The following is a 27929-nucleotide window of genomic DNA, read 5'->3' as shown; positions in this document are numbered from 1 at the left end:
CAAGGGAACGTCTATCGTAAGCAATACTCTCTGTCTGGTGTATACAATGGAGACTGAATTGGAAGAATAATTAACGTAATATAAGAAAAATCATTTATTTACCGATCGGAGAATTCACGAAATGCGACAACACCCGATATATGAGATACAAAAAAAAATTTCGATTATCTCAATCCAGTTGATATTTTAGATACGATTTAAAAAATTTCAACATCGAAATAAAAAAATATTTTATTAATTTTTTACGCATCTCCCCATGGACGTGCTATTCCCTGTAGGCGGTCCAACAGCGGGACTCGCATGCTGCTCGTGCTTGACTCTGGAAAAAAAATCCCTGTCCAGACTTCTTACGAGAGTTTCTCCCCTCGGAAAAATCTTCGCCGTATCCATCGCGATATTGTGCCTCGATATTTTGCGTAGATGCGTTTCCCGTCGACGCCCACTGCACGCGGCAGTAGACTCTCTCCTCTTTTTACGGGATGATCTGGCGACCTCGGGAGTTAAGCCGTTGAGTCGAGCGGAAGCGTGCAAGGGTATTAACGACGGATCGTATTGTGGAACTGCCACAATAATGGCCGCGTCTCGGTAAATGCCGTCTCGCCCAATCAAGAACACAAGACGTACCTAGTCCGGGTGCACGTGGTCGTACTTACATTAAACGAATGATTTTCCTAGCAATTTTCTTTGTTAGGTATAACTGACTGTCACGGACTCTGTTTCAAGAAATAGCTTTACACTTTTCTTTCTACCATATCTATCTCTACCCTCCCTGCCTCTCTCTATCCTCGAATATGACAATTTTACAAATAATATATATATTACAACTATTCACGCATAAAATCATTTCCAGACACTGCAGTTCAATTTTCAGTACGTCCCAACGTGATAATTTATAATCGTAGTTACAGTTATAAATATTTTATATAGTCCGTTCGTCCTACCAAAACACACTTTCGTAATAAAAAAAAAAAAAGTAAATGCATATTTTCTTCCTTGAAAATGTCTTATCTCACACGAAACTCGTACAACTCGAGTATATCCTATCGAAAGATATTCATCTCGACCACTGACCTTGAGGCTGCTGCTGCTGCTGCTGACTAGCGGGTGGATTCAGAAACGTGGGTGGCAATTGCCTGCTGAGGGACTTGGCCAATTCGCCACCGGCGAGACCATATATCGCCAGTAACTCCTGCATGGTCGATTCCGCGTATTCCCTCATACCTTCGGTAGGTATCCTTCCTTCGTGTTCCCCATCCTGAGCCCTGTCGTCTTCGAACTGCGGCTCCTGCTCGTCGAGACGACCGGAGTCGTTATCCAGGGCGCCACTTCCACTCTTCTCCGAGGAATCCGACGTGGGACTTCTTACCTGACGCAAGAGTAAGAGAAAGATACAATATACGTGTACAGCACAGTGTCAAGAGAAGAGGAACGTTCATCGGAGGCCGTTAAAGGTCGGGTTACACTGGGGAAAGATGAGCAATACTGACCTCGGCTCCTGGGGAGTAGAGCTTCTGCGACCTGAGCTGCTCGAGGATGAACTTGTGCCTGAGGGAGTCGCCGCTGTCGTCGTCCGCTTCCGAGGACGGCGGCCTAGTCGCCACGGAAAGATCAATGGGACTGGCTTCGTTATTATTGAGTCTTTGCTTCGATCTCTCCTCGACTGGTAGCATCTTCTTCCTCTCGTAATCGAGGACGTCGTTCGAAGCCGCTTCGACGACCTCGTCCTCGTCGTCCCTCTCGGAGTCATCCGACACTTCGGCCATCCGACTACTTATTGGCTTGAAGTTCTTTCGCTTGTTTCGCGGCTTCTGGCTGCTTATCTGCAGTTGACTCGGCGTCTCGAACTGCGAGTCGCTGTCCTGATCGGCACCGCCTCCACGGGACGTCGCATAGTTGTAAACCGAGTCGGAAAGCATCTCCGCTGAGGGAAAATCGTGATACATCAGAAGGAAAAAAAATTTTGTAATTTTACTTACTTTCGAAAGAGACTCGAAGATTTAATAAATTCGACAAATTCTTTACAGTTTATACTTGATATAAAAAAAAAAACTACGAGTCGTGTGCTGTTTATACGTTTTTTTGATCAACAGAATATCTATAGGTACTTCGGTCACGTAATAATGCTAAGTACATATAAAAATTCTTTGGGAGCATAAAAACGGAGGATAAACTTACTGGGTCCATACGGGCTGGTTACGGCGGACATCTCGAACCTGCCTGAGAGAGACCTCAGAGCATCCTGAAACAAAAACCATACAGGAACATGAGTACATGCAGGATCTATGTGTTAACACTCAAAGCACGAGGGCGAATTATAGAGGAGAGTATTTTCTAAGGCTAGGTATTACAATACGTAACGTGTAAGAGAGAGACAGATTTTGAATGGTAAAAATGAACGAAGACAAAGAAGTCCGTGAGCGCATGACGTACAAGAGAGAAATTGATACCGATGTTCAATTGGCAATGATAGTGTCTTAACGAACCTAACACACTGTTTCATAGAATTGAAATTTGACAGATAAAAATTCGGATAAAATTTTACGGCTAACATACACAAAGAACTCGAATCGTAACCCGTATTTTTTTTGCTGACTATACAGAAGGGATAATTAACATCTGTTACAGTACCTACGGCGACTGGGCCGCCCCATTTCACCCCACCACGACACTACGGGGCGGACCTTGAATACATTATCACCCCGTTGCACATAGGTATACATGCATACATATGAAATTCAGTGGTAGAGACTGGCTGAAAAGTACGTAGAAACTGCCAGTACGCACTCGCGAAACTGTATATTGGGTTGGGCTGTAGGGGATGGACTATTTAAAGGGTGACGCGCCATGGGATTCATTGAACATTTTCGAAATTCCCGCTCGCGACCTAGATTCCAGTGTTATACGCGTCTATCTTTAATTCTACGTATTTCAGGGTAGTTCCGATGCTCCCGAATAAAGCGAACTACGAGGCTCGAATTCCTATTGTCTAAATGATATTTTTGTACTTTCTTTCTCTCACTCTGTCTCTCCTTATCGTTTCCAGAGACCAGTGCCTGGCAATCGGTCTCTCGGACTTGAAATCGTCCCGAGTGCGTGCAAGGTACATAGAGCGTACAGAAACGCGTCCGTGAGAGCGAAGAACACTCGACATAGCTCGACGCTTATGTTGCCAGAAGGAGGAAACAAAAAAGCCAACGTAACATTCGTCAAACACTTGAATGTTGCCAGGCCGTGCGCGCCTCTGGCAGACGCAGACTCTCCTCTCATCGGCTTCTGGAGTGCCTTCTGGAATCCCGGGAGATTATTCAAATTCGACTGGCTTAAAATAAATTATTTATCGTTTCCACGGGGCCCGGGTTTGGCTAGTAGAATATAGATAGCAGGCAAGCAGGTAGGTAGGTAGGTAGGTAGGTAGTCAGGAAGGAAGGAAAGACATAAGTAGCAAGAAGAGAGAGACTGCATATAAATAAAGAAATAAGAGTCGAGTCAGCAACTCGGGGAAAGAGTTTCTGCGCGCCAAATTCAAAACGGTGAATCAACAGGTTATCGCACGTGCCCACGTTATACGGTTCGACCGAGGGTCATTTATCTTTTAAGAAAAAATCATAGCCATCGCAAGAGCAAAATAAAGTTCGTATTGCGACGAAACCCAGAGAATCGCCATACTGCAAATTTAAAAGCGACGACTTCGTGCGCGCACCTAATCCAAGTGTGAGAGAGAGAGAGAGAGACAAACAGAATAACACTGCTAAGATACGGTGTGAAATGCGAGAGGCCGAGATTAAAGAATGAAAAACATAGAATTCCAAGAACCGCGCCAAGTCATAATATTCGTAATTTTAAGCCTAGTTAAAAAGGCAGTTACGTACTGTTACGGGCGATACCAAATAAAGAGAAATAAAATTCCATCCCACCGCGTTAGAACTATACCCGTGCACGTCCATGGAAGAAACAAGAAGCTCTCTTTCTCACATTATTCTCATACAACGTTATCTAATCGCACGTTACATATGAGTTTCTATAGGCTGCACTTTCAATGACGTAAAATCAAAAGAGGACAAATTCACCCGGTATATACCATACGTGCGCAACCCAGCTGAGCAGTGCTGCCAACGGCGTGACTCCCTCCGCTGTCACAGTGTGCCTAACTATGCATGACTTATAACTACGTACAGGTCCCATCGACGAACAAAGCTCTCCGCTAAATTCCTTTAAAGCGTTTCAAACGACGAGGCGTTAAAAATAGAGCACGCAACAACTTACTAATCTGGTTAGGGCACTTAGCGTAACTCCAACTATTTAGACCTGAATACGAGTAGCGCGTAACGTCTGTGTAAGAGTGGGCATAGCTACTATCTAATTGCAAGTAGAGAACCCAGAGACCAATGGAGCCTTGGTGCTCATTTCTCAAAATACGCTAAAACGTCTTAATGGGTATGGGCAATGGCGCGGAAAAATTGTCCCGGGTATCGGGTACAGCCCGTAGTGGCTGATGGGGAGTTCTAATTTTTATTTTATATTTTTCTCCGCGTCGGTTCAATTTCTTTTTTCGTACATCGCGTCCTTCTCTCGCGCTAACACGGAAATCGTTATCGGTATCAGCGACTGTACGTACGAACCGTTAAACGAGTGTCGATCCACGCCCGGAGGTTCTTCGAGAGTCTCGTTCGACGAATAATTAATAGGAACACGAGGGATAATTAATGGTCGCGATCGCGGAGCTAGCGTGAACAACCAATCCCGGATCTTTGGACAGGTATCGGTGAACTTGATATTTGAAGGAGAAAATAATTAAAAAAAAAAAGTTGAGAAATAATAAAAATTCAAAGTCTCACAGCCATTCGACTGGCACAGTGGAAAGCTGTTACAACGATCTCACGCCAATGGCCGCGTTAGACTAACGGTGAAAATATATTTTTATAGTACGTATATTTGGAAATCGAACTGGACCGACAGGACACACGGGCACGTTTGCATGCGCGCGTTAAATCGAGAGAAAAAAAAGGTCGACACCCGTTAACGAACTTGATAATAAATTTTTCACGTGCACCTCGTATAGCTTCTTAGGAAATTTGTCTCAACAGTTCACGAAATTGTCTGCCTTCGTTTTTCTAAAAGATGGCAATATTTTTTTTTATTATTTAAAACACTTTTTTTTTTACTTCCCGGGTACGACAGTCACAGGTATCGTTAAACGAATTCACTTTTTTTTTTCGGACCCCTGTACGTATATTCTTGGTTGATCTCCCCTTTTACGTATCCATATGTATATATCTGTATATATGCAATATGTATCGCAGGTTATGGTAGACGCACTGACACACAATAAAGTGTCGCTAACGCGGCAACCACCATCCCCTGCAATCTGGCATAAAACGAGATTTCGAGAATCCGTTATTTAAATAAGCGGGCTGGGCGCACGGTTACGCAGCCGTACGAATGGCCTGAATAATTTTATAAAATTAATAGTAAAGGGGGTAGGTCGAAAGCGCTATTATGCGCGTATGCAAATACGACTTAGGGGGGACTCTCGCGAGAGGGCGAGGGATGACGACGAGGACGAAGAGGGGCCCCTTGCAGCCTGCAAGGCATTAAAAACTTTTGAGATTTATAGTGGACCCGCCATAGTGCCCAGGGCCCGGTCTCTTCCTTCCCTCTTCGCCCCCTCATCTTGCCCCTTCGGTCTCACCCTCTCTCACGATCTGGTCTTACTGCGATTTCAGGGGAGCGAATTCCCTTTTATTCCCCTTTCTCCTGGATATTATTCGTCAGGGAGGGGGCTTCACTACCCCTTTCTAACCACTCCAACCCATCGAACTTTCCGGACGAGACTATTTTCATTTATGGAAGTGCATACGTGTATCTGCATACACTGCCTGTTATCCGGTTATACTTTGCTTCACGGAAGAAATTTCACTGAGGATTTTACAAACGGGGTCTCATGGCGCTGAGCGTGTAATTTACTAAGGCTTTTATGAGTTTAGGCCTCGAATGACGTATTCAATGATTCCCATTGTCATAAAATTTTTCAATGGCATTAAATAGACGTAGGAAATAGGCGGGAAAATTTTATATTCAAACCGGACGATTTATGGTACCGAGTAGTATAATCACGGCTGTCTATTAGTATGTGTATATATATATATATATAGTAATATATCTCTGGGCGACTTTAGTTCCTATTTTGGAAACGCGGTCAAACACTTCCTCGCGGTTAGACGATCAGCGCCAATAGAAACACTAGACACGTTAATAATACTCATGGCAATTGCTAATTTTCCCGGATAGTACTGCCTCGAAGTAACCCAAAGTGCACGTTTGCAGCTTGAGAACGTATTCGGTATTTATGTGAGTAATTAAACGACCAGTAATAAAATAGCCGAAGGTGTAACCGATCGTTTCATGAAATAGACATATATTCATAAAAGTGCAATTTCCACGTCTGGTACCTGGACGCCCGACAGGCCAAGGTGGGTAAAATAAAAATGCATATATGTATATACCATATATATACATATCAATGCCTCGAGCGAAAATTTAATTTGCAAACTAGTCAAGACGTTCGATAAGTAGGCAGATCAAATTTCAATGTCATCTTCGACGGTTTCTCGTATAAAATTTGCAAAAAGTAATAAGGGGGGAAGGGACGGGATGGGTAAAAGAAATAATAATGAAAATCCAAGCAAGGAATCCATGAAGATCGAGAAGAGTCAAGGTAGCCGGACTTCATCGAGTATGGAAAATGAAGTTAAAGGAGGTTAGGGAGTTGCTGCTGGGTCCTTTGTATACGCGGGAGAAAGGAGAGGAGAGAAAAGGATCGAGCGGAACTCGGCGGAGTGGTGAAGAAAAAGAGCGCGGGGGCCCCCACGGAATGATGAATCGTTTCTATTAAAATACTTTTTCGACGGGGAATACAGAATGGGCATCCTCCGTGCCGCGAGTGGATTTATTTACATATTTTCAATCTGGATTAAGAGGTATAGTCGCTGGCAAGAGTTGTCCTCCCTGCGTGTCCCTATCTCTCTCCGACTCTCTTTCCTCGTTCATCCGTGAATTTTTTTACTCGCCATCCTCATTCGTCTCTTGATATACGTGAAGTCTTACTTCGCGTCTGATTTTCAAAGCAGAATGTGAAACGATGGGAGAAATAATAAAAAGCGGAGAATGCAGAAATCGCCGGTACGAAGACCAGACTGATTTAAAGGTAGAAACGCTATGACTGGTCTAAGCACTGTGTACCCGGTTTAACATCCAGATAAGACTCAGGTATACCAGTGTCGCCTGCATACAGTTTGAATGTCGGTGAAACTGGGGCACGTGGATGTGGATACGGTTAACGAGATAAAAAGTCCAGTGTGTCTCAACGGGTACGAAGATGATATCAATAAGGGTAAATAATACGTATTGCCACGTGGGGTAGTAAAAATGATGAAAAAAGGCATTCGATCAGTTTCAAAGGTTACAAAGGGTGTACACCGGTGAAGAGGAATAAATTTTGTATGAAAAAAAAAAAAAGGAAGAAAGAAACAGAAAAAAGAATAAACACAAGAAGATGGAATGATGAAAAATAAAGTATGATAGAAGTTAAGTTCAAGAACGCCGTGAACTGTGCCTAACGCCCGGCTTCCACGTCCCGTGAACAAATGATAAATGAACTCCTCTTAAACCGTGAGCTCTCATATCGGCCGCTATTAACATAGGGCCAGATAAAGTAACGAATTTTAAAAAATCAAATATAAAAGCCAAGGGAATTCCATCGGAGATCTTATCCGTCCGAGGTCTCGCTCTCGCTGCGACTCATTAATCACCTGGCTCCCTTCATTTGTCTCGTATTAACTGTTATTACCGGAGCCTGAAAATTCAAATGGCTGGTAACGGCACGAAGACGAAGACCCTGGGCCAAGGACCCCGGAGTATCCTGAGCGCATCGAAAACCATCATCACGATAACCAAAAGTTCGTTGCTACCTTTATTCCAGATTGAGAAAAAAAAAAGATCCGCCCAACCATCCAGCTGCCAAGGTAACCTTGTGTCTGTCTGTTCCCAGCATCCTTGTGTACCTTGGGTCTCGCATGTACCCACCCAAACGCCAACCCACCCCGACTACCTAAAACGACGTCATCGTCCGACACCCTCGGCCATTTTTGCCTCGGCAGTAACAGAGGAAGAGATATCACTGGCCGATTCTACCAGGAATGCTAAAGTGTTGATAATTTATTTGAGAAACGTGCGTGGAACGTGTCCCACCTCAGCAATCGGGATCGCTACCGGTCGTAAGGCCGGACGAGGCAGCCGCCATATTCTGGATTTCGCACCTTTTTTGTTATTCCATTGTTTTCCACGGGATACCTTTTTTGGCCGCGTTCGAGCTTTATGTTTATTAAACCGGCTATTCGGCGTAATTGGTATTGCCAGCGACTACGTCGACCCGTGCCGCGCGGCAGTGCAGCTGAAAGCGCGCGAACCCGATTGGCTCGCATTTTTATAGTCAAGGAAATCTGGGCGTTCCGTTTTCATATTCGTACACGTATGGAATTACATGTGGCTGGTCACCCTACCTAACCTCTGCCTAACGAACCTAAGCGGATACCTAACTATATCTTAGCTGCCTACCTAACGTATACGTGTACCCTGGTACTTGCTTACCTACTTGCGTACATCCGTCGTACGTGTTCATGCTTTTTTAAAAGGATCGCCATATACGTTCCGAATCGATCGTTCGACGCTTCTCTTGGGTATGTTCCTAAAATAAAATATGAAAGAAATAAAGGAATGAAAAAGAGTTACTTTTACCAGACCACCTCCCTCGCGGATTCTTTTAATGGATCGGAGACAGTGTCCGGCATGACTTTGACCGATAGCACAGCGAGGGGTATGGGCTCTACCCCATCCAACCTAACCTCACGGTACCATGCTCCTGCCTCGTTATCTTAATATATGTGAAAACGGTGGAATAATTAAAAAAAAATAAAAGGATCAAGAGAATAGAAAAGAGAAGGAAAACAGATGGCGATACCACTACGTTCTCAAGGACCCGGTAGATGGGCAACCAATTGGCCTATCCTGCTTTTGCTTCGTGACGAGGGATATATACCTTACTCTTGAAGAAGGTGACCAACACAACAAATGGAGTCCGGCGTTCCTTGTGACAAACGAGCGCCGCGCCCCCAAAACGTCACTCAACTGTTGAAACGGCATTCTATATGCTCCAAATGCTTTCTCGAGCCACGCCGGGACTATCTACCGTGATATCGCGCTCGAGAATTAACGCCGTTTCTCACGAAGCGATTCGCCCGTTATCGCGACACACGTTACGTTCTATAACTATACTTATACGTTTGAGACGGAGTCGGGATTGGTGAAATATAAAATCTTGCCTTTGGAATTAACTAATTGAACCACGATGCTCGGTCTACGTATTTTAAATTTTGATAACATAAATTCAACTGTAATATTGATTTTCGTAAAGCGTATAAAAAATTTTTTTTCTAAAAACCAAGACTACGGAAATTCGAGGTAAAACGTTAATCCCGCGATAAACTGTAAAAAGGCCAATTTATTCGTTAATCGAGACTCTCTAATTACCGTCAGAACCCGTGGCTCCTAATCATCATAATTTATTCGTAGCAGTTACGTATACGGAATTGGAATAATAATATACCAGCACAATCATTCGATCGGTTTAGGAAAACTAACGTGGACGATAATAAAACGTAAAAGGCTTTTAGCACCTCGTACCGTTATATTACTATGAACGAAGTATCACATATACGTACAATAATAACAACAACAAACGCAAACATGACAATGTCCAAAGACCGAATCATCAGCGAATCCCATTTTCGTAGAGCAACGGTACCGGTTTAATTGGCTGTATGACGAATCAGAAAAACCCAGGAACGCGAACAAAAATTTAGTCAAGAACAACGCCAAGAGCAGGAAATTGTATGAAGCCTTTATCTAAAAACGCGTCGGCATTATCTCAGAGTCACGCGCGATACATTCCGGAATGCGTTGAAGCACGCCTAATAAAATTACAGGTACTTTTATCCAGGATCAGGATCGGCATCAGGAAGTGAACAGAGGACGCGACCCCAGAGGTGTAGGTATTATATGCATAAGCCAAGAGTACGCGGGTAACATCTGCCGTTTAGAAAGTCCGTCTCCTGGGCACCGAGAATATAAATATTAATAATGACAATATTGTAATTTACGTGTAAAAAAAAAGGTGGAAAAAACAATACGCCTGCCACGCCCGAACCACGGCCTAGATACATATGAGAAGCTATGTGAGAAGCGCGTACGCAGACGTGTAGGTCTCAAGGAAGTCTGTGACACGTGATACGTACATAACGGGGAGTTTAAGGTCCCCGTGTATTTGCATTGCAACGATCGTTGCAATTACCTAAGGTGCTAACGACGTGATACGGTAGAAATGAAAAGAAAAAAAAAATTAGAAAAATAACATTTACACGTAACAAAAGTCGTTCGACTTTTCGTATACGTGAACTTGTTGCAGTTTTCTGCTAGCAATTCTGCGAACTGACTTGATTATGTATAAATGACCACGGGAAGTAGACTTCCGGTAGTGGGCGTTGTATCGAACAATTAACGCGACATGAAGGTGATAAGACGACAGATTAAGGTCGCGTACCTAATGCACAAAGTTGATGGCGGTAAAATTGAACGGGTCGCGCATGCTCACCTCGATGCGCAGAAGCTACTGCGCATCCTTCGAACGTAAACTAGATGAAAGGGAGACGAGACTGCGGTGAGTGCGGCGGAAGGAGAAAGCTTTCTTGCAGAAGTAAACACAAGAGTGGCAGAGGAGAGTGAGTGAGAGAGAGCGAAAGAGAGAGATATAGGGGGGAGGGGAGAGAGAGAAAGAGAGAGAGAGAGAGTGGGAGATGGCACAAGACGTAAAGTGGTTCGTATGGTTTGTGCCGTTTGCGATTGGACCTTAGGGCTCCGGCGTTCGTGCCCTTATTGAGACGACCGGCGGGGGATCTTTTCTCGGTCGATTTAAAAATCGGACAACTTTTTCCCCAAGCCGCACGACAATTTACGACAAAACCCGGCCAATCTCGCAGTATTTTGAATTTCAAATCCGCGGGAGACCGCCACTTTTTCACCGAAACCTGCGGCGTCTAAATTTAAATTTACGATTCCAATGGGAGCCACTCGCTTGTCTCCTGACTCGACCGTCTTCATTTCATTCCTCGTCATTTCTATCGTACGATTCCCGATTGTCAACCGATCCCTGGCTGCAGTCTGGCCTTATCCAAAAACTACATCATAGGTGGTGACTGTACAAGACTTTCAAAAATATGTATATAACAGAGTATGTTACTGATAACTCTAAAATACATATACATAAATTAGCATACGCGTGACTTAATGCCTATGTGCTCTATTACGTCATAAACTGAAACGTACATTTACCGTAATAATAATAAAAATTAGTAAACGTCAACAATGAATCCTATTATGTAAAATATTTTTAAGTACCGAAAATAAGTAAAAAAAAAAAAAAACCGAAAAGCAGAGCAAAAGATGGAGAAAAAGGAAGGAAATAAGAGGCCAACGACCGACCAACCGACATATTATTTTTCCAAAACGTAGCCATTCGCAATATAATTGGTTTTCGTAATAATTGCCTGCTTACCTGCCTTTATATTTTGATTATTTGGCAAAAGCAGCAACGACCCATAAGATACGAGCATGTACGCTCGTGTAAGCGGACAAGTTGCATTACGGAAAAAAAAGCGCGATGCCAATTGGAGGGCGACGACCCATGCGATTACTCCGTGTCAGCAGTTTTGGCCGATTTCCACGAGGAAACGATCAATGCGCAAATTCTACATTCGCGGAATACACCCGGTACAGGGTAATCCGCACGCGTTCAAATTCCACGTATAATTCAATAGTTTTCTATCGACCTTTACTGTCCTACGCTCATTTATACTTGTAGTTTCATTCGTATAGCGACCGCATACCAGTCAGTCCGCGGCGACACATGTAAACGCGCCTTGTTGGTGGTTGGTACCGCGAGTGGCAGCACGAAAAATTGAAACGAGCTGCCGGGGACAGCTGGCGGCAGGAATGTGGGTTAGGCTCTATAGGTGGGCCGCTCTAATTATGAATTAATTCCGGAATAACGGTCGAACGTGCGACATTCAAATTTCAAGGTACTACAAACTGGAGCAAGCCTTACAGCTGGGTATGATAATTTGGACGAAATTCAATTTTTTTACAATATTTAATTACGTTCCGAAAATCTTTATTAGACATCGAATCGATCAATAAGAATGACGATATCAATGTTACGGTTAATTATGCATAATGAATTTCTTATGTAATTTTAATTTTGAAATTTTTTTTTCTATAATTTTTACATTTGATGCATCATATTCAGGGGAACGAAACGGTAGAGTTATTTGGCCGAGTAAGGCGCTTGGATGGTCCCTACGTCTTTGTGGTACGAGGGAGAAAAAAGAGACGAATAAAGAAAGCCGGAAAGCACGAACGACAGAGGGAGAAAGAGAGACTCGTAAAGCTGTCTCCAATTATCGAAATCGTGGAGCGTCGAGACGCCTTTAAGAACGCCGCGGCTTATTCATCGACGACGTTTAGCGCCGTATTCAATTAAATACATCGTTATTTATTGTCGTGAGACGCGTCTCGGTAATGGACCATGATCTTCGTCGTGGCCGAATAGAATATCGTTCGCGATTGCACTTGAAATTATTTGGACGTGCAGCCCAGTGACGTTTAAATTCGCGACGTCAACATCGATCGCGAGTAAAATAAAAATCTGTAATTTGTATAAATTCACTTTCCCGGAAAATTCAAACACTCTGACGTACTCGCGTATTTGGCTAATCGTCGAATACACGAAATTCGCAACGTGCCCGTAAAATTATGACGAAATAAAAAGTTGCAGGGATCGAGGAAAATGCAAATATTTGTAAATCGTAATTTTCAACGAGCATATAAGGAAATAGAAAAAAAGTTCAAATTTTTTTTTCTAGTAAACTCAAACCATATTCTTCGTCGATGGCTTACAGTGGATTTAATCGATTTCGAAAATTGAACGATTAATATATATTTTCGCAAGAATAATGATAACCTTCAAATTATCCTAACCATAACCAATTGGGCAAATGGTTGAGCATTAACGAGAACCGTGACTTATTTACAAATTCATGTACTGCTCTGGTGTTTCCATAATTGGTTCGTGACGATTTGACATAGTCCAAAGAGTACGACAATGGTCTGAAAAAATCATTTCAATAACGCATGAAGAAAAGGTGGCCGTCACGATAAAATCCCTCGGTAATCTTGACGCTGCTCGAAAGTACTGGATGGAGATAAAAATCATGAAAGTAGTAAAATCCAAAGTCATCGTTAAGTGCATATACGATTTACCTAAGAAACAAGAAAATAATTTTACGAATACGATTAAGGCAATAACACACAAGTCAAAGGGATGGTCAAACAAAGACTATTGTAAAAAAAAAATTGGTTAGAAAAATTGAAAAAAAAAAACAAAATCCCTAACTGAAAAAAAACGTCGCCTGTAGTGAAAAAAAAAAATCCCAACAAAAGTGGAATCGCAATAAAAATACAGTACATAAGTCGTATAGGTAATATATTTTTTTCTTCTTTCTACGATTCTTTTTACATTAATTGTTTTCCCCGAGTAACGGGCATTCAGCGATGTACCGAGAGAGGTTGGTTTATAGCGATTCACGTTGATAATTAAAATCGATAATTATCAGGACTTAATAACCGGTCGTTATCGTTAAACCTAACGAATAGGAGTCTCTCGAGATCTTATTTTCTTTCCTGCCGACTGTGGATGCTGGTTAAGATGGTCCAGTGGGATACGAGGGGAGAGGGAATCCCCCGAGGTTCTCTCTCGCGAAGAAAACTACAGAGAGAAGGCGAACGAACGAGAAGGTAGAAGGTGGAAGACAATAAGTTTAGGTGTACAGGGATATATATATCTATATAGACAAAAGAAGAGTGACGAAGATGTAAAGCAAAGGAAGCGCAAGGAGGCGGCAAGGTAGCCAACTTCACGAGAAGGTTAGTTCACAGCGCCTATCCTAGTGAGCTAGTAAAAGGTCCGTGGAAGGGCTGTCGGGGTAGCCACGTGAAGTACATATACATGCAGGCGGACTATATACAGACGTAGGTAAAAAGCTGGCCAGAAGGAACGGACAGAAGAGCAAAGTCACGGGTTTAAATTGAAGTGAACCCAACGGGGAGAAAAATGTCGGCCAAGCCACGAGTCTATCGGTCAGCACGGCGGGTTAAGACCGCGTGGGAGTTTATCTGAAATTATCCGAAATCTCGAGTGAAGTCGAAGGAGAAAAGAGAAGAAAGGGCTAAACAGGGTCAAGGAAATATTGAGGTAAGACAATGGACAAAAAAGCAAGAGGTGTATACCAATCTATACCAATAAGGGGAGAAACACTTGTCGGCATACGAGGCGAGGTCTGCGTTAATATTACAGGAAATGAAATTACGTGCCGAATCAGCAGCGGTAAAATCAGGAATTTCTTCGAGACTTTTACGCGTTACGCTATATCTATATACGTCGGTACGATATAACTTCTGGTTACGAGTCAATGTTTTCTGCCGCGGACGTACCACCGAAAGGCATAAAGAATAGACGGCGGCGCACATGTGTCCGTCATTTGTCATTTGACATTCTTCTGTCTTCGCTTTTTAATTCGTCCATTGAGAGAGCCGACCCCGCGGTTTCACGGCCGAACAGAACGTTAAGTCTCTTGGCAGCGAGACCGACGCCAACGGGCGCGAGTGGATGCGAAGGATGTCAAAGCGAGAGAGGTAGATGTCAAAGCCAGTCGGTAGTGGCTAGTAGCGGCGATAGTATTTAGTGACGGTATCGGTGTCGGTAATAGAGAGTCAGTGGGGCTCAGGAAGAAAGAAGAGGGCGAAGGAGATGACTGGGAGCGAAGCTGCTCGGTGAAGAGAAAATCACGAGGCTGTTCGTCATAAGAGGAATTCCTTTGGCGATACTACTCGTTTCATCCCCGTGACGTAGAAGACAGAGAGAGAGAGAGTGCCGGCAGCATTTTCTGTCTTTTTTCTCCTTCCTCTTTCTTTTTACTGCTTTATGGCATTTTTTTCACACGCGAGCGCCCAGTCGTACATCAGACGAGGCTTCACTCTCTCTCTCTCTCTCTCTCTCACTTCTTTCCGTACTCCTTTTCGCCCTTTTCTATCTTTCTCCATCTTCTTGGGACTACCCCCACTTCGTTAACCCTTTCTCTCCTCATGCTCTTTTCTCATTTCTCATTCCCGTCTTTCTCACCCACTGCACGGTGCCTCCGCTTCTGGCTAGCCAGGAAAGAGAAACGAGGGGAAGGATAAGGGGGACAGAGAGAGAAAGAAGTAAAAGAAACAAATGCCAGCCGCCATAAAAACAACTGAAAGTATTAAAAACTTTAGGCCTTTTATTGCCTGGCCTGCGAGAGGTACAGTCGCATCCGAAGAGCTGTCCTCTGCTACACGCACGTGGGCCCAACGCGTCCACCACTTCCGTTCTGACGCGGCGGCGACTGGCGGGCCTTTTCGATCGCGCAGCGAGAACGGAGGTGGAGGATCGAGTCCTGATGACAACACGGGGAACGAGCACCGTTTCATTAGGCAGGGACGTGGAGACACGAAGAAAACGAAAGGAACCGTGACAACGTGCCAGGAGAGGACAGCCAGCTATCCACTGCGCATGCGTGCCCCGCTTTGAGAATTCGAATCGGACTGTCGGCAGCGAAACTCTGTACGGGTCGCGAGTCGTGTGTTTGGATGGCGCGAAAACTGAGACGATTCCAGGAATTTAGAAAAATTACTCTCCCGAGTATCAAGCCGTACTAGCTTGTATTTCTGCTGGAACTTGTCCAAGAAGCACTTTCCAAGAATCGCACGGAAATTTGATACGCGCGTTCGTGAAGTTTCAGGTGTGTCAAAGGAATCGAAGGAATTGCATTATTCGCGCAAAAAGTTTTTCAACAAGAAACGATCCTCTGCCATAGTTCCAATAAGAATGATAATACCAGTCAAAAGAGTCGCGAAGTTTGTGGATACGTGATAAACGCTCATAAAAGACATAAAAAAGCCATCGTGACGGTAGGCAGCCGATTATTGCGATGATTTGTAAAAGCAAATATTGCCGTAGTCGGTTTATTGGATCAAGAGAAGCGAACTTGGGAGTCGCGGCTACAGTTGGCTGCTCTCTTTTACTATCCTCTCTCTCTCTCTCTCTCTTTCTCTCCTGTTCAAGTAACCTATGTCTGGTAGCCGACGTTGTAAATTCACTGTTTTTTTAATCTCTGTAAACCACCGACTAGGTAAGTACCGAGAGAGAGAGAGAGAGAGAGAGAGAGAGAGAGAGAGAGAGAGCAAGCTCAAAGAGAGTAAACGCATAAGCTTATACATTGCGGGAGAGGGACAGAGAGATGAGAGTAAAAGTATAATCTTTCTCCCTCTTTCTATCTCTCTCTCTTTCTCTCTCCCCGCACACCTCCTCGACTTCCTTAGACCCGCGCGTAAATCTCGCGGACAAACAATCATAATTTTCAAAGAGCAAACAAAAACAAGAGACCTCTTTAAAGGGAGCCGATGCCAGCGCGCATGAAATGCGGCCGCCTCCGCGCCTTCAATTGTTTCGAGGTTTTCTCCTCCTCCTCCTCCTCCTCCTCCCCCCCCGCCCCCTCTTGCCACACTTCACCACCTTAGCGAGAATCCCTCCTCCTGGATACCTCCTTACTCTTCCATCTCCTACCCACCTTCGTCAGACCTTCGTCTCTTTCAAGTTTGCCAATATCCAAACGATCTACCCAAATTATGCATTTTTGCCAAATAAGTTTTTTTGTTCCACATTTTATATGATTTTACGAACATTTTGAAATCGTTAGATTATTATCGCATATCATTTATATTACAATTTAATCGATCCATGGATCGGTTATGATCGTATTGTCGATAAAAAAATTTTGTTGAAAATTCTAATTTTTCGAAATTTCCAATGTCTGTTACCTGACTGTGACGTGTATTTAGTTCTACTGTACGTTACACGGATCTAGGAGTGCAAGACACTCTGCGGTCGGACAAGACTGCAGCAGAAGTAGAATAAGACAAACTAAATGTTAAGGTCAAACGAGTAGGAGGAAGTTCGTTAGATTGAGAATGGCATAAGATTTCATCAGTCTTTACCTAACAGTAGATCACCTTTGACCTTTTACCAGGACTGTACGCGATTCCGACGTATTATCCTGAGGCGAGTTTTACGAGTCGTCGAAAAGTTTGAAAAGCGACACATGGCACATTTCTCCAAGCCCTTAACGAGAGCGCGCGCATTCGCAGTCTCCGCAAACGGAGACGCAGGATGGTAAGAGGATCAAAAAAAGGAAAGAATCCGAAAATTGATCTCAAGAAGAGGGATGCGAGACAGTCAAAGTCAAGAAGCAATTACGCATCGCTCGCGCAGGGACCCATAATCGTTTATCAGATCGTTGCTTTCGAGGTGAAACTCTTAAATGTCCATCTCGGGGGATGGAGAGCGAAGACACGAGGATTTTCGTTTTATGGTTAAGAGTGAAGTTAGTGGCGAGAGGGGCTTGGGACGAAAAGAAGTCCTCCGGCTGTCTTGGCCGAAAGGGGGCTAAAGGACAGGACGGCGCGCGAGAAACAATTAAAAGCTGAAATTTAGACATTAAAATTTTTAACGGTCTACACCTACCCGACACCATTATGGGAGAATTGTCAGGGACGGTCGCGGCGTCATCATCGCCACCATCCTCGTTTTCTCGTGACGATGGAACGTAAAAGGAAAAATGTCACGATAAAGGAGATACCAAGGGACCTCAATAAAGATTCGAAATTGTCTGGATGATCCTGCGTACAAGGAGAAACTTGAGGAAACAAAAATCCCATCCCGATCAGGTAAAATTATGATCTACCCTAAGACGAATGAAGGGTGGAAACGGGTTGAATGTTTCATCGATAAACAGACCGAGGCATGAACTTGAGGTTGTAAAAGACAATTCGCGACCTGATTATTTTATAACTCACGATCCGGAAGGGATCTTGTTCTTATGTACCGGAAGTGATTTTCCTGAGGTAAAGGTGAACGTTACCTTGTTCAATGGGAATCCTTAGTTCTTCCAGTTCGGTGTACTGGGACTCGTGTCACCATTGTCCTGGATCACTGCTGATATATATATATATATATATATATATATATATATATATATATATATATATATATATATATATATATATATATATATATATATATATATATATATATATAGCAAAGCAAATCCGACGAACTAAACACTTCACAGTCCGTACCGTTCTTCGGTTCCGCTTCCGGTTTTCCCGTTGTCACCTCTTCCCGCACTCTCCTAACCACTTCCCTGTCCTCCGCAATGCCTCCACCGGCTTAACCCTTTTCTTCTTCTTCTTCTCCCTCACTGTGTCGCGATTCTCACGTTATACCCCGGCACACTAGCACCGCTCGGAGTCGCACGAATACCGGCAATTACTATTGCGTCATTGTTATCTCGATTAACCACACACACCACGTTATTAAAGGTATAACAGGATCGTTAACCCCTTCTCGCTCTTCCGTGGCTGGTAATGCAAAGGGAGAGAGCGAGAAAGAGGACCCAGAGAGAGTGAGAAAAAGAGCTGCCGAGCAAGAGAGCAAACTTTGAATGAATCTCTTCTCGAGCCCTGTTCAAACGACGCGCACGCGTACAGCGATTCACCCTTTATTGCGCACTTTTTCCCTAAACAAAGCTCCTGTCCAATCGTGTGGCGTACATCTCTCGATGACCGTACGTCGTCCGATATGAAAACCAAATCACAGTCCGTGAGTAATAAATCAAAGAGATCCGGCGAAATCGAATCCTTGAAGTCTGCCACGTAAGTCCGCGATGAATACGTTTGACCAGCGTCTTCTCGGGGTTGTATCTGACTCGGAAGGGTAGTTGACAATGTTCCTCATGTACAAGGGGGACGTCGTAAATGGACCTCGGCAGGACGGTCTGGCAAGGGGAAAGTGGGGGAGGCAGTCGCGTCTCTCGTTAAAAAATAAAAGCGTAAAGTGCCCAAAGTCGCGTGCCCGACGTAGAGGACGACGAGGAGAGCGACGAGGATGAGGACGACGCCGAGGTGGAGGATCGTCGAGAAACGAAAATTTTCGGGCTCGCAGAGGCCCAAGGTCCGAGTCAGCAGAGTGCGCGTGGCTCGGCTGGCGCGAGATGACTGAACCCCACCACCGTGAAGTTTGCAGCAAGGGTGCGCGGAGAGCACAGCCCCCTCTGCCCGGCTTCCCCACGCCAGCCTTCTGGCCACATACGAGGACCCCCTACTTCTTCTTCTTGACGAGACCGTCGAAACCGCCGGCACCGCGTACCAGTCGCCAGTCTTGGCCGCCAGGGGCGCTCGTGCCTCGTCCCCCCACCCGACGACCCGCGCCCCAAACCTATCAAGTACCTTGGCTCACCCCCACCGCCCCTCCTGGCAGAATATGTCCTGCTGCTCGCAGCGTGTTACTGCCACTGACCCCCACCACTCATTCGATTCCCCCCCACCCGCCACCCATGGGAACCCTCCACCTTCCTCACCAGGAACACGCTGCTCCGGTAATCGTGCTGGTGGTGGTGGCTGACTGCCTGCCTTTTTCCCTAGTTCTCCTAGCGAGACCGAGTTCAGACCCCATGGAAGAATGAGTCGGACGGAGACAGAGAGACGGGCACTATTGCCATGTGAGAACGAGATGGGAGGTTATGAGACTTATGCTGCTGAGGCTGCGAGACCGCCTCGTTTTTTAACCGGCCTCCTACTCGTCTGACAGTCGCGCCGATCCACGTGCGATTGCGTTTTTAGAAAGACGGCTGTGCGCCAGCGCGATGCGAGACTCCACTACGCCCCTAGCAAGGGGTAGGACGAGACACCCCCCTGTCTCTCTACTGCCCGATAATGATACCCTGATAAATTCTACCTTGCGTAACCAGTGTTGATGGACCAAAAAGTTTAACGGTACGAATATTTTACCTGGACAATTTTTCTATCGCCTTTCGCAGGATCTTTCTGCACTGACGTGTGCGATAGGGGAGACACATTTTATTCTCTGTAGCTCTGCTATGGGTTTACGTTTAATCCCGTTAAGCAATCAGGGCGTCGCTTTTATGCGGAGGCCTGTAATAACTGTAGCTGGATATTGTTTATCAGCTATTTGTTTTAGCTTGTTATCACAGTCTTTGAGATAATCGTCAAGTTCTTGTTGTTTTTCCTGAATTACGCGGAACTCCCGTGTGACTTTTTTACTTAGCGCTTTCCGGCAGCTCCTCAAATATCTCGTCCCGGCCATTTCGGGTAGGGCTTCTTCATCTTTTCAAAAGAGTTATGACACCGGGAGTTAATGGCTCGGGATATTTTCGTACCGGGAAACCGTGACTACTTCTACACGGGGATGGTGCCAAGGCGCTTGGAACGATAGCGAGAAAGGGGGTGCAACGTGGATGGGTACCTACTGCAAGGGTTACGAGGGTTTCCTTATGAGTGTGGATATCGAGCTCGAGGGATCGTAAAGGAATTAGCATCATGTTCCTGGCATGTCCTTTTTCTAGTCCCCTAAATACCATACCCATACGTACGCATGTAAGTGCCGCGGTATCGCGATTACGAATAATGGGGTGAAAAAGTGGAATGTGGGAAAGGAACTTGACGAGCACCGTTAGATGGGACTCACGAAAGGGTTGAAGTAACTGAAGAACCGAGTATCGCGGAGCAGCGTAAGGGTTAAAAGGATTCGAAAATGGGTCGGATTAGAGGCACTTAATATTTTCTCAAAGAGGCCCCTTTGGTCCGACGTAAAGTATCGCGTTTCACTGACAATAAGTATTATATGGGGGCACCGCGACGCTTCCCGTTTTACGTAATAAGATGACAAATTTCAGAGACCTTCCGAAAAAACTACCCGGATCTGGGACTTGCTGGGGTCTGAAGGACCAGGACTCATCGGGACACGGGGCCTTATAGGGTATACGAGAGTAAGTTCCGCCTCGCGGTTATGGGACTTAGGACGTACTATACCTCGAGGGATGAGGACGCGGGGTGCCAGTGTCTCCGATTTCCGGAAAAAAGGGTTTTCCATCCCCCCGCCCTCCCTCTTCCCTCCTACGGACCCTTCAACTACTGTGAGAAAACGTCTATTAGATGAAAAACGGTTACCGTAAATAACGGGGCCCTAAACGAGTCTCGCCCAGGGGTTCGAATCGGAGTTCACGTTCTCGCGTTCCAGGTATATAGACAGTCGAAAGATGGAATAAAAATTTTCGCCAGGATTTCAATACCTGAGACAAAACGGGGGTATTTTGTCACGAGGGTGAAATTTTTTTCTTGCACTATTTCACGTTAAAGGACTTTCCACATGTCTTACCCATATGCCTTTTTTTTAGAAAGAAAAATATTGCAAAAAAATTTACGAAAGATACTCGGGAACCTTTTCAGTAAATTTGGAATTTATTACGGAATACAATTTCCGGCTACGTCAATAGACGATCTGTAATGTACGCACGACGAATCTACCAGAAATACAGTAACGCTCGGTGCGTCAGTCGACGCACGCGAAAGCCGTAAACGCAGCGAGCACGCAACGTCGACAGAGAGAGAGAGAGAGAGAGAGAGAGAGAGAGAGAGATTAAGAAATAGAGTAAAAGAGAAAACGAGTGCAAGACTAAGATAAAGAAAGAGAAGAGAAAGAGCCGTCTCTCGCTCGGTATATCCGAAGTTTAAAAATATCAAGTCTTGGCCCAGCCCTTCCAGTAGAAATATTAATTTTTTTATCTCCCCGAAACCATATGGCGCGTAGGTGCCCATCTTCTTGGGTCCCAGATAAAAAAAAAACAAGAAGAAACTCACTCTCATCCCTTTTAAACTTTTCGTTCGCTCCGTAATATTCTCCTCGAAATGGATATTTTTAGAGTCAGATTTCCAAAGGTGGTTTTCTAGTTTCACCCTACGTGGAAGAAAGGGTTGCAAGCCCTTTGCGTTTCCGCGTCTAAATCTTCACCTTGTACCCGGAGGTCGACGAACCAGCTGGCGCATCATCTTTCCCAACACCGTAACATACCTACTACCACAACTTCATTTTTTTCATCCCAAAACCTACCACAAGGTCGAAAAAAATTTGTAAAAAATATCCACTACAAAATTCTTTAAAACCGTTCCATCAACAGAAATAAACCTTTACCCACCGATAACATCGAATGGCAAGACGCAGGCGCGCGTCAATACACAGGGTGGATTAGAAGTATTAGAATCCATGCGTAAGACCGACGAAGCGGTAGAGACACGGTATCCGCGTCTATCTACGTACCAAACAAGTACGTACGTACAAGATACACAAGTCTACACGAGCTATGCATTGACCAGCATACTCGTCCAACATGGAATGTGGTCTGCCCGGCATATATAGCTGCTATAGTTCCCTTTTTTATTACTTTATAATGCATTAGGTATAATAGCCGCACGCACTTAATGGACTGTACCCTCGTTACAGTATGCTACATCGTGGGTGGATAGTGGTTGGCCGGTTCGGTAGGTAGGTTGGCAGATAGATACACTGCCGACTGGTGCCCGTTCGCATATTGTAATTACATGAATTATTTCATTTCGCCTTGCGGATCCGTTCCGCTCGGCCATTTGAGTCTGGAGGTGGCAATGAAGAAGAGACAAGACGATGCCGTATAGCAGCCACACGAGCCATATCTAATATGCAACGAATTCGTTCCTAAAGAAATTGCATTGTATGCAACAGGGACTGTACGTAATACAAAAGTGCATATGACAATTAAAAAAAATTTTTTCAACAATTTGAAAAAAAAATCAATGCACGCCGTGTTTAGCAGAACACCAACTGCATTAGGTCCCAGAATGATTTCAGGCCCCGATCCGCGAGGTTCACCTATACCACCAGGTCTCACCTCACCCATATCACTGAAATATTCAGTCGCCCGAGCCTTCCGTGTCTGTGTTGGCTTAAGACTGGTTTTCAATATGACTCATAAGTGTAGCTGCTCGGTCGATCGTGTTGGTGCGCTCGTATATCAAAACCAGTAGGCACCCCCGACATTGCGATCGGCTGGTCCAATACGCATCCGTTTTCACTGTACGTGTGCGTATTATCCGTGGCTCATTCTAGCAGCGTGTCTTTCATTTTTGCAGACTAGCCTTAAGTCCAAGTCGTTCTATTTAAGCGAGCGCATGGAATTAAGTAACAAGACTGCTGTCTTTCAGCGCCACATCCGCTTCCACAAGTCCCAGCATTTTATACTTGACCATTTATACGGTTCGAGCTACCGGTACTTACATAGTACATATACAAAACTATAGTCATTGACGTATTAATTTTTGATAACAATCCCAAAATTTTTCATAAAAATAAAATTAATTTTTCTACGATTCTATCTTCTTTTTTCTTTAATAATTTCCTTTTTTTATTATTTTTTTCCCCTTTTTTTATTCGACCGACTATCCTAGCTCTAAAATTTTTTTTTTTATTGGGCCTCACTCGTATACCCGGTTATGGGCATAGTATCTATATACTTATATACGACTCTGTGTACATCGTGTGATCGTGAACTCTCGATAAAGCGTACACAATGATCCGCTCGAATTCGCGGATCTGAAATTGTTCCTAACGGTTCGCATGGCTGCGGGCAAGTGGCCTCGATTTTGCTAACAAGAATTACAAAATAACTCGGCACCGTTTTACGCTAGGCGCTCCTATGGTAGTAAGAGAGCAGTCGAGGAGCGCTAATCAGTTTTAAATAACACGCTGCGTCCTGGCACGAGATCATCGAGTGCCGAACGGACTGTGCTCTCGTAATTACCCAAATGCCTGAAAAGTGGTAAGGCGAGAACATGGATCTCGCAACCCGGGACGCCTAGATACCGCGGAAAGGCTGGCAAGTGAGTCTGGGTCAGTTATACCTGAGCGAGATATGTTACGTATTATTATTATTATATTGTGTGTATGCCACATATGTATAACTATATATCTATATATAGGCAGTATATATAGATATATACTGATATATAGATATATATATATATGTATATGTATATCATAAAGTGCGTTCGCATAACAGTACGACGGTATGCCGGGAGTATCGCATACGTGGAAACGGGATACCCCACTGGTAACGACGCCGACGACGACCGACGGTCGGGCAAACAATTGCGTTACCGGACTACACGTCGCGAACCGAGTTCGAGTGCAATTCGCGTAACGAGCGTTAAATCGATTCCCACGGCGTTATCGGAAACTCGATTTCTTCGATCGAATGCCTGTGAGAAATCTTTGATCTTGTGAATTCTATACTCGTGTATGATCGACGTATACTTATACGATATGAACTTCGTTTATTATTATTATTTTCGTACGGTTTTATGGAGAATGTGATTTTCTTGTTTTTGAATATATTAATTTTTTTTAATATAGATTCCTGAAACTCGTTTGATTGATTTAATTGGATTTTGAGATGACGAAAGTTTTGATGTCTGGAATAATTTGAATTTTTCATTTCTGGATTACGCAAGGCGAGCATGGTACAAGAACACTGAGTGGGCTGGTCGAGCGATGAGTAATTTGAAATAAAATTTTATCATGCACCGAGTATACTTTTTAATTGAAATTTTTTAAAATCAAGTACAACGCTGTACCACACTCGTCAAGTATAATTTATATTCCGGTCTCGCAGAATCTTGGAACGATCTTAATGTCCTTTTCGAGAAAAGGCATTAAGTGACAATTAATTCGAAAAATGTGGCATCGTATAGTCCCTGCAAAAAAAAGGAACCATGTAAATACGACGCGTCCCTTTTCGAATCCTTCCTGTTTCTCGATTCGTGGAATCGCGCGACGTCCATTCACGTACGTCGCGCCCGACCATTACCGGCGTCGCTGCTGTGCGTAGGGCATTTAATTGAGAAGTCCACGAAACAATGGGCAGCCGATACGATAGGAGACCGGTGTGCGTGAGTGGCTGCGTAACGCGGCAATAGTGTCAGTGAGTGCGTGAGGTAGACGTCACGGGACGTCAACGACCTTTTATTAGTAGCTCTTGTGGTGTGCCCTTTTATCATTCTGATTTGTCTTCTTATATGAATATATACATGTATATATATTTTTAAATTCATCTGCTCATCCATCCTCATAATTTCACTGGAATGTCTTTGTAAATATCGTGAGACACATTCGACGAGTACACGTGACATTTTTTGTCCCTTTTAATAATACGACGGTGTCTCTCGGGCCACCCGTTGAATTTTGAAAAAGAATCCAATAGACAAAAAAGCCTTACTTGTGAATTGGCCAATCGAAAGTAAATAAGTGGAAAGGAATGACCCCGCGTGACCGGAAGAGATGAAGGTGCCAGGAAGGGTCCTGTGAAATTGAGCCGTTAATACGTCAGGGCCTATATAGAACGAGGCACCGATCCCAACCGAGAACGATCCTCTCGCAGGACACTGACCCTCCCCAAAAGGCAAAGCCAACCCCCATGGTTCGACCTAAGTGGATCCCTGGGCATGGTATAGAAGGCGACAATGGGGACAGTAGAAATATTTTGACAGGCCCCTTGACCGCGCGTCGATTTCTTGGCTGACCACCACGAAAGGGTCCCGCTCGGGGGAAAAAAAGTATGGAAGAAAAAAAAAGTCAAAGATCGGGCAATTAAGCCTCCCTTTTTTTCAGCAGCCTCAGAGTGGTAGCTTCGAACGAAGAAAAGAAGGCAAAAAACAAGAGCTTCCCCGGAGCATAGTGGGCTACGTGTGAAAATCCCATTTTCACAGCGGCCAAGCACGGATAATGGCGCAAGGAAAAAGAAAAAAAGAGCCACGTGAGATGCTACATATAAAAAAGAAGGTTAAATGCCCACTTTGCCAACGGTGAATGGGTCATGGTCCACCACCCGGGGCTTCTCGCGATTTATTTCGATCTCGTCGGCTTTCCTACCATCGACGAAAGAATCCTATCTGTTTACTCACCCTGTGCATTCTGGGGGATGAAAGGAGGGCCCGTTAGACTGACACAATAAAGATTTTTATTACAGACTATCGAGAACTCGACAACTTCTCCCGGTTCTAGTAAGGACGATTCAGAGGTCAGTGACTTCTTGGGAATCGGGAAAGACATAAAAAAATGACGTTGCGTATACGACTCCTGGAATCACAGGGTGGAAATTGAACTGTCCTGGGATCCAAGGACTTCTCAGATTACGTTGCTCCCAGAGTCCGCGGTGCATCGAGAGATGCATACGAGAGACACGGTCGGCCGAGTATGTATATGCATGTATATGCTCCACCAAGGTACTGACTATGGGTATGGTTGTAAATACTGTACTCACATATGGATAAGGGTATGTATATGCGCTTACGCGTAATGAAAGCGATTTTTCCATAGTTCCGCGCGTCTCGCCCGAAGCGAAAGAATATAGGCGTACCGTCCGTGCCAAAAAACAGACGCGCCTTCGGTCGTGGCCGAACGATCGTTATCGCGATAAGAAAAGATTCGGATCGGCGTTGAAAAATAATATCCGCGAAGGGCATATTCCGCGGAATAAGATGGCGCTACGTGAGCTCCGCTGAGTGCCGTTGGAAATCCATGAAAAATTGGCAAAGTTGGGCGTCTGGCGGGGCCCATAAAGTGTCGGAGTAAATCATTTGGTTTTATGGTGGTGCACGTTTGCCAACCTTTAGCTGATGAATTCCTTACCCAGCGTGCACCGCGCCACGACTCGTGAGCAGTTGTGCCGCGGCTTTTAGATTCTGCGGTATTGCCAGTTCTCTCGTGCAAAAGTAGATATTTACGAGAAAATAAAGAATCTGTCCTTTCCTCCGAAACGATTATGCAGAACAGCCCAGCTTCATGGATTACATGAGAATTTCCTTTGAATACTTTCGATTCCACGAAAGGTGCTTCGGGAATTAAAAGAAATACCACGGCGACATCTACCGGCAATTTTTCACAAATGACTAATGACTCACGAACGACGCCCCTAAGTATCTTTACGACAGCGTATTTTCTCCTGCTAACTTTTTGCGATAATTTTCACTCTTCCGTTTTTTGTTTATTTCTCCTCGAACCCGAAGAAATTGATAAATTCTTACAAGCCACGACTTTCGCACCTCCGCGTCCTTTTTTTATTTTCCTTTTGCAAGAAATCATCTCTCCCGCGTGGTACGGACCGCGGGACCGGGGTCAATTTTACTTTTTCTTTCGCACTCTTTACGTCGATTAGAGGGGCGAGACGATGAGGTGTCGACGGCAGGGTTGCTGTTTTCTGGATCCGCCCTAACGGCGTTCCGATTATACAGATATTCAAATGAGGCCGCCTCCAAGCCTCTGCCCGCAACAGTTACGTATTATCGAATTATTCTAATTTTCATGGGCAAAACACCTCGTGAACTACCACTAGAATTTCGTTGCCGCTAAAAACAATGGCTACGCCCACGGCCTGAGCTATTGGGGTTGCTTTCCCGGTTACACCCTTCCACGGATTCCCGACGCGTCGATACGCCGAGTTGTCCACCTACAACGGGGGTTGGAATTTGCCTTTATCTTCCGGCACCAACTGCGCAAACTCACCCCGAGGTTATTTCTCATTCGCGGAAATTTAGGGGTGCGGACGCCACCCCCTGTTACCCTCATTGGCACTGGAGTATTACGCCTTCTTCCTCATTATTACATTATACATACGTCCATATAACGGAATCTAGACCATTACCAATTTACTCTATTTGGATCAGGACTAACCTCACCTCTCCCATAATTCAGGCCCTAACTTCTTCTACAGCTTACGAAATAGCTACGGGAATGACTT

The 27929-nt window shown here is 44.5% G+C and overlaps 1 protein-coding gene across 4 annotated transcripts in view; it reads right to left on the bottom strand.

Annotated features, from left to right (window-relative positions):
- The window catches only part of LOC107268048 (zinc finger protein castor homolog 1), an 87334-nt gene that overhangs the window by 33891 nt on the left and 25514 nt on the right, over window positions 1–27929 (bottom strand). For 3 of the 4 annotated variants that reach the window (XM_015740405.2, XM_015740407.2, XM_025085316.1), the window contains exons 1-4: window positions 18168–18271; window positions 2176–2239; window positions 1488–1921; window positions 1072–1366 (exon numbers count right to left, since the gene is read on the bottom strand). In XM_015740405.2, coding sequence (XP_015595891.1) covers window positions 1072–1366; window positions 1488–1921; window positions 2176–2206 — 760 coding nt within the window. In that variant the 5' untranslated portion in view covers window positions 2207–2239; window positions 18168–18271. Of the gene's footprint in view, window positions 1–1071; window positions 1367–1487; window positions 1922–2175; window positions 2240–18167; window positions 18272–27929 lie in introns of those variants that run through there. The other variant, XM_015740406.2, reaches the window with a different exon arrangement.

The sequence above is a fragment of the Cephus cinctus genome, unplaced genomic scaffold (assembly GCF_000341935.2).
Source record: "Cephus cinctus unplaced genomic scaffold, Ccin1 Ccin1_scaffold0462, whole genome shotgun sequence".
Taxonomy (NCBI): Eukaryota; Metazoa; Arthropoda; class Insecta; order Hymenoptera; family Cephidae; genus Cephus; species Cephus cinctus.
This window is presented reverse-complemented; position numbering and strand designations above follow the sequence as displayed.